Below are 12136 nucleotides of genomic sequence, written 5' to 3'. Positions count from 1 at the left end.
CCATATAAATTCAAGAAATAGCCACATTTCTTGAATCCAAATTCACCACACTGCAGATTGACTATGAAACAGAATTAAAATGAAACAGAATTTTCTTAGTGGAAGGAGATGCACAAATAAACATATGACAATTCACAATATTTAACAGTTTTCTTGCTTTAGCAACAAGAATATTAGCAAGAATTAACAAACATTTTTCTAGAATATTTTTCTATAATACAGTGAAAAATTAAGTGCAAATAGTCCAAACTAGCCCTCTGTTAAAAGTGGATTTGAAGAAAAGACACAAAACCATCTGACACATTTTAAGTTTTTGTAAGAATTCTGGGAGTCTAAGGAGATGTAGGAAAACAAGACTAAGTTTTTCCTTCTCTTTTGAAAACCTAACTTTTGTTTTTGTTATCAACTTTAAACTTAATACCAAATGCTTTCTAGCCAATGCAACAATAACAAAAACTTTATTTTCTAATAAATATCATGATCTTTTACCAAAAAGTAACAGTAAGGAAATTAGTGTGGTGTATTATGACTTAGAAAGTTATTGTTCCCACAGAGTTCTCACAACCAAAGATATCCTTAATCATACAGCGGACTCCATTTGTTCCCTCCCAAACCAGTTTCCTTGCATGCCATGTGATTTTCTGTTAACAGCACCTTCTTTCAGGCACTTTGGTTTCCAATACTTGGCTGGGATTGCAGGGTGGAGGGGAAAAAAAGGAAAATATCAGTCTTCATTTTCATTCATTGCAAGTCTTAACTTTTTCTGCTTCTCTTTAATCCTCCTACCGTCACCCAAATTCTAGTCCTTATTGTCTTTCCACCTTCTGGTTCTCTCTTTTTTGATGTCCCAAATACTGCAGCCAGACCAATCTTTCTGAAACACTGTAAACCACTCTGCTCAAAAAATGTTAGTAGCTCCCTACTGCTGACCTTATCAAATCCAAATTAGTCTTTTTTTTTCGTCCCCCAGGTCTTCCATAATCTGGCCCTACTCTACATACCAAAAAATATTTTATATGTCCTAATATAAACTTTTCCTACCAATTAAGTCCATTTTCTCACTGTTACCTCACACTTCGTGTTTACAATTTTCACTCTCTTGCTACTATTATTCACTTCCACCCAGAGTGCACTTCCTCTTCCTTGTAGTTATTGAAAGCTATCCTTAAAGTACAGTTTAAGGCACATCATCTATGAGAATATAACAAAAATAATAGTCAACATTTCTTGAGTATTTACTACATGCCAGCCACTGTTTGAAATATTTTTCACATATTAACTCATTTGATCCTCAAAATAACCTTGAGACAATCACGTAAAAACTTTTGCTAGTACTGAAGCTTTCCCTAATTTTTCCCTCCAATACTTGCAGTAAAAACCATACTACTAATCTTCACCAAGCATCTACTATGCGTCCTTTGGATTATAAAACAGGCAACATTTATGATATAAACTAGACAAACACTGGGTATGGAGTCAGTATATACAGTTAACTTGTGTGAGGTTAAATTAGACAAATATTCTAAGCCTCAGTTTTCTCATCATGTTACCTTTCACAGAACTGTTGCAAAAATTTAATTTTCTAATCTATGAGAAAATTCTTGGTGAACTATAAAATATAATGCTAATGCTAACCAACATTTCTACAGTATATACCATGTACCAGTTGCTATGCTAAAAGATGGGCTATGCGGTGAAAAGACTCTAGTGATACTTAAAATCAAATTTGTGTTTGACTGTGTGTGAATCTTGCCCTAAAGCAAATAATCTAGTACCACACAATTAAATACTTAACTTTTCAGTAATTGTTCTTGAGCAGCTCTGTCTTTCCAAGCTCCCTGAAGTGAGTTCTTGTATTTCTTTTCAAACACCCCGCAACAGAAAGCACACAATAGGCCCAAAAGAAGTAGTTGTTTAATTTTTAGAGGGAAAAATCTGACAAATTACTCTTTCAATGAGCTATATATCCACAGGTTTGGAAGTACTTTTGTGAATTCTAAAATTATTTTCAGTTTAAATGTTTAGTCAATAAATATTTATTGTAATTATGTATAATGTTTTAAGTTAACTTGAAAACTCTCTCTCAACATAAAAATAAATGTTACTTACCTAAGTGCAGAAAATGTAAATCCTTTCAAACCATCTTTGCACCTAAAACAATAAGAATTTACAACCATAAAATATTTTGAGGTATAAACAGTATATTACATTACTATTAAATCTTTTCCCAAAAATAAATGTTTTAAAAGATGAAACTCTTAAGGCAAAAATCTGAACATTATGAATGGTCAAAAGAGCAACAAGCAATGAAGTATGTCACCTTACACAAAATGATTAATATGATAATGCCTTCCTATATCACATTAACATTACTTAGAGCTCAGCTCTCAAATAGGTAGGTTGAAGAGAGACTTAAGTAAATCTAAGGTCTCCATCTGGACTTCAAATGGGGGCTGGGAGTAGAGCAGGTGCTACAAATCCCTGGGGGACCAATTTGCTGAGAAGAAAAAGACCACATACACCTGGTGGGTGTTTAGATCTAGATCAATTCAAGGTTCTCTCTTTGTCCTACCTATTACATCAGAGAATGCACAGTATTCTTAATACAGAGTTGGCAGGCACAGAAAGGTTTCAAGTTTAGTTCAACAGTTTTAATTTCTGATTAAGCCCAATTAGAACAGATCACAGAGCATGAAGAACAGAGTTGGGGTGAGGGGAGAGCAGAAAGAGAGGACTCCAAATGGTATTTATTGAGTGCTTACTATATAGCTGGGCACTGTTTTCAGCTCTTTATATGTGTTGTCTCATTTAATCGTATCACTAAACTGTATGAATAGAGATTTTTGTCTATTGCATTGCTACACAGAGGCTCGAAGAATGCAGTAACCTAGGTCACAAAAGTAATAGCAGTCAGAATTCCAGAATTTGGGGGCTGGAGGGGATTGTCTGACTTGAAAAGTTATGTTTTTTTCTTATACATCCTCCTGAAACAGTCTACTCTCTTCAGTTGGGGAAGATTCAAATTGCATGGTAGTTAAAAAAAAAAAAAAGATTCTCAGATTTGCAAAAAAATATTTAAACAAGATCCTAAAATGGGGACATTACTATGCAGGCTTTACAACATCCTGCTATTGTCATTCAATGTCTTTGTTCTTCTTTATCGCTATGATCACCTTAAACAAAGGGCTTTTGATTATTTATTATCAAAATCCCTTGAATAAATCTATAAAGACACTGGATATTCTTAGATAAAGAATAAGGCCTAGGCCAGGCGCAGTGGCTCATACCTCTAATCCCAGCACTTTAGGAGGCCGAGGCCGGTGGATCACCTAAGACCAGGAGTTCAAGAGCAGCCTGACCAACATGGAGAAACCCCGTCTCTACTAAAAATGCAAAATTAGCCGGGCGTGGTGGCACAGGCCTGTAATCCCAGCAACTCGGGAGGCTGAGGCAGGAGAATCGCTTGAACCCACGAGGCAGAGGTTGCAATGAGTCAAGATTGCGCCATTTCTCTCCAGCCTGGGCAATAAGAGCGAAACTCTGTCTCAAAAAAAAAGAGTAAGGCCTCAAATATTATAGGGCAGTTGTTCCTCTATGTCTTCTGTATGAAAGACCACAAAGGAAATAAAAATTTAAGAAATCTATTTTAATCAAAATCATATACATTTGTATTAGATGCAGTATAGAATCTGAGAAAATAAGTTAATCCACACGCACAGAAATGTTTTAAAACAACCCCATCAAAAAGTGGGCAAAGGATATGAACAGACACTTCTCAAAAGAAGACATTTACACAGCCAACAAACATATGAAAAAAAGCTCAACATCAATGATCATCAGAGAAATGCAAATCAAAACCACAATGAGATACCATCTCATGCCAGTAAGAATGGCGATTATTAAAAAGTCACGGAACAATAGATGCTGGTGAGGCTGTGGAGAAGTATGAATGCTTTTGCACTGTTGGTGGGAATGTAAATTAGTTCAACCATTGTGGAAGACAGTATAGCGATTCCTCAAGGATCTGGAACCAGAAATAACATTTGATGCAAAAATCCCATTACTGGGTATATACCCAAAGGAATACAAACCATTCTACTATAAAGATAGATGCACACATATGTTTACTGCAGCACTATTTATAATAGCAAAGACGTGGAACCAACCCAAATGCCCATCAATGATCAAATGGATAAAGAAAATGTGGTACATATACACCATGGAATACTCTGCAGCCATAAAAAGAAATGAGATCATGTCCTTTACAAGGACATGGATGAAGCTGGAAGCCCTCATCCTCAGCAAACTAACACAGGAAGAGAAAACCAAATACTACGTGTTCTCACTCATAAGTAGGAGGTGAACATTGAAAACACATAGACACAGAGAGGGAAACACCACAAACCAAGGCCTATTGGGGTGTGGGGAGTGAGGGGAGGGAAGTTGGAGGACTGGTCAATAGGTGCAGCAAACCACCATGGCACACATGTACGTATGTAACAAACCTGCATGTTCTGCACATGTATCCTTTTTTTTTTTTTTTTAAAGAAGAAAAAACACTTGAAAACTCAATTTCAATTAAGCAACATGATCTACTTCCTGGTCACGTTAACAGTGAGAAATGTAACCACAGAATTTAGCTAACATACTACATAATTATCTACCTTACACAGAATAGGGGTAAAGGCAAAATAATTCAGATGGAATGATAAAATGTGCATGGGAAAATTATAGCATTAAAATGTTTAAACTTATCTTTTTCCATCTGATGAAAGTGTTTTGCCGTAATTTAAAAACCCATAATCTAGATAGGTAAGATGGTGAGGAAGCAGGTTAAGGGGTCTATTGACTGGAAAACAGAAAGCATTAAAAGATTATGTATATCTGGGAACAAATTTTGGCTTTCATATGTTATTGTTAAAAGACAGCCATTTATCTTTGTGCTATGCTGAATAAAGAATTCTGACAACTTGTTCTAGTCAGAATTGTATATTTGTGACCTTAAACAATAAATTTAATTGCAGACCAAAACATCAAAAAGTAGCTTTCAAATATAAGAGGAGCATATACAAATGAATTTGCAATTTCATTATGATGGAAGTTCAGTTCTTTCAGCAGAACTCTGTGGGAAGCACTTCATATTGATAAAGTCTTAGCATGGATTCAAAAGGGGCTATTCTTCTTTCCATTCATGTGTATAAGGTTTGTTAATGTAATTGAGGGTCAGATGTCTATGTCAAAAGAACAAAAAAGTAATTATTCCCATAAAAAGAATCTTTAAAATAGTAATATGGCCCCACATTTTGACACTAACAGTATTGTATGAGCATTAACCTAACTATGAAACACAATTGTAATCCGTGTTGAATGTTGAAAATATGATATAAAGATTTAAACAAAGCAGACTCCATTTGAAGGTTCCTCATTATTCTATGGATTTGATTATTATAACATAAATGAAATCACATTCTCCATTTAAGTATTAAGGTTCACCAACTTCTTTGATAAATATTAATTAAATGGCCACTATGTATAAGCACTGCCTGCCTTAGGTTCCAAGGACATAACTGTGAACAATAAAGAATCCCTGGTTTCACAGAGCTGGCATTCTAGTTGGGAAAGAGATACATAAAAAAGCAAACATGTCATATAATGGTAATGGGTATGAAAAAAAAAAAAACCCTGCAAGATAAGGGGAGAAATAGTGATGTAGTCAGGCTTCATTACTTTACACAGTATGGTCAAGAAGAGCTTCTCTGAGAAGTAGAATGTGGTGATCTGACCAGAAACATTAGTGAGTAAAGGGGCGAGCATTTCCGTTTGAGGTAATCAAGTACACAGCCCATGATATGGAGTCAGCTAGGCATGTAAAGAGAAGCAAGTAGATTACTGTAGCTGGAGCAAAATAGGGGAGGGAAGTAGTGGTAGGAAATGAGGACCTAGCAATCGGGGTGGAGAGAGGGAGCAGTCTACATTTCACATAAGCCCTTTAGGCAAGGTAAGAACTTTGGGAGGTTCTCATCAGAGGAGAGGCACGATCTACCTTAAATTTTAAAAGAATCACTTGTGGCTGGGGACAGTGGCTCACGCCTGTCATCCCAGGACTTTGGGAGGCTGAGACTGGTGGATCACCTGAGGTCAGGAGTTTGAGACCAGCCTGGCCAATATGGCAAAACCCTGTCTCTACTGAAAACACTAAAACTAGCCGGGTGTGGTGACCGATGCCTATAATCCCAGCTACTTGGGAGGCTGAGGCAGGGAGAATCACTGGAACCCAGGAGGCAGCAGGAGGCTGAGTTGGCAATGAGCTGAGATCGCGCCATTGCACTCTAGCCTGGACGACAGAGGGAGACTCTGTCTCAAAAAAAAAAAAATCACTTGGCTGCAGGATAGACTTATAGGAGGTCAAGGTTAGAAGCAAAGAAGCAAGTTAGGAGGGGAAAGATGATTGTGGTTATCTAGATCATACTTGTAGAAGGTGGAGAGAAGTAGAGCTGACTGAAATTCTCAATGGTTTAAATGTAGAGTCAAGAGAGGGAATTTACAAATTACTGAAATAATTTTTGGTTTGATCAAATGGAAGGATAATATGGCCACTCACCAAAGTAAGGAATACTACAGCAGAAACAGTTTCAAGGAGAAAATCAAAACTTTTGTTTTGGACATGTTAAGTTTAAAATGTTTGTTAACTAATTAAATGGTAATGTTGAGGAAGCAAGTAACTGGCTGAACAAGTCTGAGGATTAAGGGAGAGGTCTGATTTGTTTATATGTAGTATTTAAATGCATGAGACTAGATACAGTCATACAGGAAATAATTGTAAAGAAAATGTCCAAGCACTGAATATATTTTGCTTCTCCACAACTTATAATGCAGAATATCTCTTCAAAGGAAGAAAAATAAAAATCCATTTATCCTAATCACATTCTTTTCTAATATAAAGTCTCATTTTTATTTTCAAGTGCACATAAAAGTAATGCATTTAACTCATATACGTAGACTTTTCAACTTAATTTATGCAAATGAAAAAATAAATACTATAAAATAGTCTACATTTACTGAATCTCTACTTGCAAGGTTCTGTGCTAAGGCAAATTATGATATAAAACAGAGCCAAAAAACACAGGGAGGAAAAGAAATATGTTGTATAATAATATCAAACAACTTAGTCAATACACAAATAACTGTAGAGGTTCAGGTTGGAATTGCATACTATGTACAAGAAAGTATAAATAAGCTCAGTGTTATCATTATCAGGATAATACTCTTGGTCAAATGTTCAAATTTTCAATTAGAAGTGTAAATGATAGTAAAATAAACAATTCTGCCCACAAAGATATTTTTCTTCTATGAAATTACTTTCATGAGATAGTCACCTTTATTACATTGTACCAGCAGATGGCACTAGAAAACTGTTTTTGGAAGAATTTGTAGTTCATTGGTGTGACTTCTATAGCAAACACTTTACTGTAGGTTTTCCTCTAAAAACACATTTATAAGAATGCAAAAATGTTACTAATGTTAATTAAAGTGCATTAAGTTCTCCCAAGAAAATATCGCGATATTAGACTTTTTATGATGGGTGATGTTCCTATGATCCATTCAGTGTAAAATGTTTAAGAACACCCTATTGTTTGGCACCAACACAAAATTTAATAACGTAAATGTGCTACTTCATTATGTGCTCTCTAATGAGCTGAAAAGAATGAGAACAAACTATTTTGATTTCTAAGACTTTTTTATTGTCTACTCAGTTTTCACTCATTTGGTAAATATAAAAGATGTAAAAGATGTACTTTATAAATCTCCTTTAAAATATTTCTTCACAATCTAAAGAATGGAAGAAAATATTTACAAACTATACATCCTAGAGGGGATTACTATCCAGAAAATATCCATGGAATACTATAGGCCACAAAAAGGATGAAATTCTGTTATTTGCAGCAACATGGATAGACTGGTAGACATGCTCAGTGAAATAAGCCATGAACAGAAAAGTTTAACACTGCATGTTCTCACTCATATGTGAAAGCTAAAAACAGGTTATCTCATAGAAATGAAAAGTAGAAAGCAGAAGAGAAAATACCCAAGGCTGGAACCAGTAGGGGGAAGGTAAAGATATGAAGAGATGGCTGGGCGTGGTGGCTCATGCCTGTAATCCCAGCACTTTGGGAGGCCAAGGCGGGTGGATCACCTGGGGTTAGGAGTTCAAGAGCAGCCTGGACAACATAGTGAAACCCGTCTCTACCAAAAATACAAAAATTAGCCAGGCATGGTGGTGAGCATCTGTAATTCCCGCTACTCGGGAGGCTGTGGCAGAAGAATTGGTTGAACCCAGGAGGCAGAGGTTGCAGTGAGCTGAGATCGCACCACTGCACTCCAGCCTGGGCAACAGAGCAAAACTCCATCTCAAAAAAAAAAAAAAAAAAAGATATGGAGAAACTTGTTAGATACAAAATCACAGCTATGTAGGAGGAATACGTTCTAGTGGTTCTATATCACTGTAGGATGACTATAGTTAACAGTAATACATAGTTTCAAATAGCCAGAAGGAGAATACTGAATACTCCCAATACAAAGACATGATAAATATGAGATTATAGATATGCTAATTACCCTGATCTAATAACTATATATGTATTAAAACATCACTATGTACTCCCATGAATATGTACAATTATTATTTGTCAATGTTTTAAATGATAAAACACATTTCATATACACAAAATGTGGTCTCAGAAGAAGGTGCCGACAACATGGGATTTTTTTTTCCATTGCATGTCTGTGATTGTAATTACATTTTCACAATAAATTTAATGTGTAAATTTTTACATAAGAAAAATATAAGCATCTAAAACAATATTTCATGTTTTATTTACTTATTTATTACTTCTTCCTCCTCACCCCCCAAGATGGGGTCTCCCTATGTTGCCCAAGCTAGTCTTAAACTCCTGGACTCAAACAATCCTCCCACCTCAGCCTCCCAAGTAACTGGGATCACAGGCATGTGCCACTGCGCTTATATTACACATTTTAAATAAACATCTAAAAACAAAAACGAAAAAAAGTATTTCTTCATAGGCAACGCATGGTGTAGTGAAAAAAATCTTGATAAGAGAAAGGATACAGATGCTAATCATAACTTCTCTACAATCTTGAGTAAATCACTTAACTTTAGGAATCAACATCCTTGTATATTAAAAAAAAAAAAAAAACTGAAAGTAAACGACTACCATAACTGGCTGATTAAATGATTTAGAATTCTGAAATTTCATCATTTTATTTAACGCTAGCTTTATTATTAAAAATCATAATGGAAAAATAGAATGAATTCTTCTAAATCACTTATGATGTAAAAAGAGAAATGATCTCACCAGCCCCAAGAATAAAACCAAACATACAAACAAAACTCTGAATTCGTGTTAAGACTACTAGTTGCTACTAAGAGTATTATACTTGCTTATCATTTTATAAAACTTATTGAGGTGGAACTAACTTCTTCATGCAAAGGTTCAAAGAGAAACTTTTCAAGTTTTAAACTTAGTCTTTTGAGACCAACTACTGGGATAGATATACACTGCTATAGAAAGACCTGTATGAAACACTGTTAAGCAAAAGAAGGAATTCTATATACATAATCTGATTGATAAAATATTATTGCTATATTTAGCATCAATGCTAAAATATTAATAGTAAAATATAAAATGTTGTTTATTATTTACATATGGCATTGTTATAGAAAGTCCTCTAATAGGATACATACAAAACCAAACTGTGGGTAGTGGACTACCTATTGTAGTTGGATGAGTTAAGAGGTATGCAGGAAAATATAACTTTTTACTTTCTATGGGGGTACATCACTTCGAATTTTTACAATAAGCATAAATTTATACAATACTTGTACAACTTAATCTTAAAATCAGTTCTTGATCATTTAGGAACAGACTGAACAGTGTAAAAGTTATTAATCTTTTTTTTTTTTTTTTTTTTTTTTTGGAGACGGAGTCTCGCTCTGTCGCCCAGGCTGGAGTGCAGTGGCCGGATCTCAGCTCACTGCAAGCTCCGCCTCCCAGGTTCACGCCATTCTCCTGCCTCAGCCTCCCGAGTGGCTGGGACTACAGGCGCCCGCCACCTCGCCCGGCTAGTTTTTTGTATTTTTTAGTAGAGACGGGTTTTTGCCGTGTTAGCCAGGATGGTCTCGATCTCCTGACCTCGTGATCCGCCCGTCTTGGCCTCCCAAAGTGCTAGGATTACAGGCTTGAGCCATCGCACCCGGCCCAAAGTTATTAATCTTTATTCCACCAACACAATGGCAAAGAATATAACACTCAAACTAGTCAACTTTACTAATTAACAGGATTGTGAAAGTTTTGCTAGAAAGAGGCATAAAACAACTATCTGAAATAAATGATTTAGGCTGAAATTGTTTGAAACTATGATCGCAATGAACATGGATAATTAGGTAACTATAATGATAAAAAACATACATACATACATTTATTTATGAGACTGAGTCTCACTCTGTCACCAGGCTGGAGTGCAGTGGCGTGATTTCAGCTCACTGAAACCTCTGCCTCCCGGGTTCAAGCAATTCTCCTGCCTCAGCTTCCCGAGTAGCTGGGACTATAGGCACCTGCCACTACGCCCAGCTAATTTTTGTATTTTTAGTAGAGACAGGGTTTCACCATGTTGACCAGGATGGTCTCGATCTCTTGACCTCATGATCTACCCGTCTCGGCTTCCCAAAGTGCTGGGATTACAGGCTTGAGCCACCGCGCCCAGCCGAAAAACAAACATTTATTAAGTATCAAGTGGGGCACTTCAGAGTTCTTTTACTCATTAAACCAGAAGGAAACTCAAATATTCATTAAGTATTATATGATATATCTTTATTCACTCAACATTAATTGAGCATCTAATATACAGAAGACATTGTGCTGCTGGTCACTTGAAGAATGCAAAGGTAGCTTTTTAAGAGCTACTCTATCTGTACTTCCTGAGTTCAGCTCTAAGTTTCTTTTATTCAGTATTTTACATCATCTACCTCAAATTATTCAATTGGAGTAAAGTGTTACATATATGCTAAAGCACAATTAAATATGTGAAAAGATTCAGTTAGCAAAAAATAAAGACAAATTGGATTTAAAATAGTTGAGCACATCGATAATTCTTAAAATATTCTATTCTATTCTGATACCAGCCATCTAAGTCACTCAGTATCAAAATTAAAAGTTACATTATTTTATGTGAACAAAATTAATTAAAACAGAAAATGCTGAAAGTTCAAGTGTAAACATTTATGTTGGAGTTATGAAAAGAATGATATATAAAATTGAATATAAATTACAGTTACAGACAATAGCTGGAACTTCAAAATTTTGATTAGTTACTGTAAGCATAAATATAATCAGAGTGAATACAATTGAAAAGTTTAATTTGAAAGTCAAAAAGGAACTAGGATGCCTATTTAAATGCCTCTAATTTGTGACTTCCAATTATCTTTATTCTAAAGAAAATTCAAGCAATTTTATGTAGTTTTAATTAAATTTTTCTAATTTTGTCTTTAAAAATCCACATAAAAGAACACACTAGATTTTGTAATTAATTTTCCAACCCATTTTCAAATATAGAAGTTTACCTTAGTACTAACTTATAATTTAGTATTTAAGACACAATCACCAATTGTATATTTTGATTGATGCTTGCTTATCAAAGATAACCAAGAAAATACTGACATGAAATTACTTTCAGACTTTTATTTTTGGTTTGTTTTTAAAAATGTTTAATATTCTAATCACATAAGCATATTCCAATAGGTTAAACTGATTATTTCAATTTACTATGCAAAACTTGTGTGTGGTTAAAATACATTACATGGCTTATACATATACAACAGGTTTTACGTTAAATTTTTTTGTTTGAATAATAAAGTGGACTAAGAGTTCAGTTTCAGCCTTCATATGGCACTTAGTAGGAGAAAACTGAACTATTAATGTTGTATCCCTATTTTAAGAAACCTCACATACAAATATCTGAAGTTGGAAGAGCAAGAAATTAAGAAATTTGGGGAAGATTATTTTGTTTCCTTTATGAACACATTATATCTTCAATAACTTTCAATAAAATTCCTTTAAAT

General features: G+C 34.9%; 1 protein-coding gene across 6 annotated transcripts in view; it reads right to left on the bottom strand.

Moving 5' to 3' along the window:
• The window catches only part of TMEM135 (transmembrane protein 135), a 258161-nt gene that overhangs the window by 26126 nt on the left and 219899 nt on the right, over positions 1–12136 (bottom strand). For all 6 annotated transcript variants that reach the window (XM_008020450.3, XM_008020451.3, XM_008020449.3 and 3 more), the window contains one exon: positions 2110–2151. In XM_008020450.3, coding sequence (XP_008018641.3) covers positions 2110–2151 — 42 coding nt within the window. The remainder of the gene's footprint in view (positions 1–2109; positions 2152–12136) is intronic.

Source organism: Chlorocebus sabaeus, chromosome 1 (genome assembly GCF_047675955.1).
Source record: "Chlorocebus sabaeus isolate Y175 chromosome 1, mChlSab1.0.hap1, whole genome shotgun sequence".
Classification (NCBI taxonomy): Eukaryota; Metazoa; Chordata; class Mammalia; order Primates; family Cercopithecidae; genus Chlorocebus; species Chlorocebus sabaeus.
This window is presented reverse-complemented; position numbering and strand designations above follow the sequence as displayed.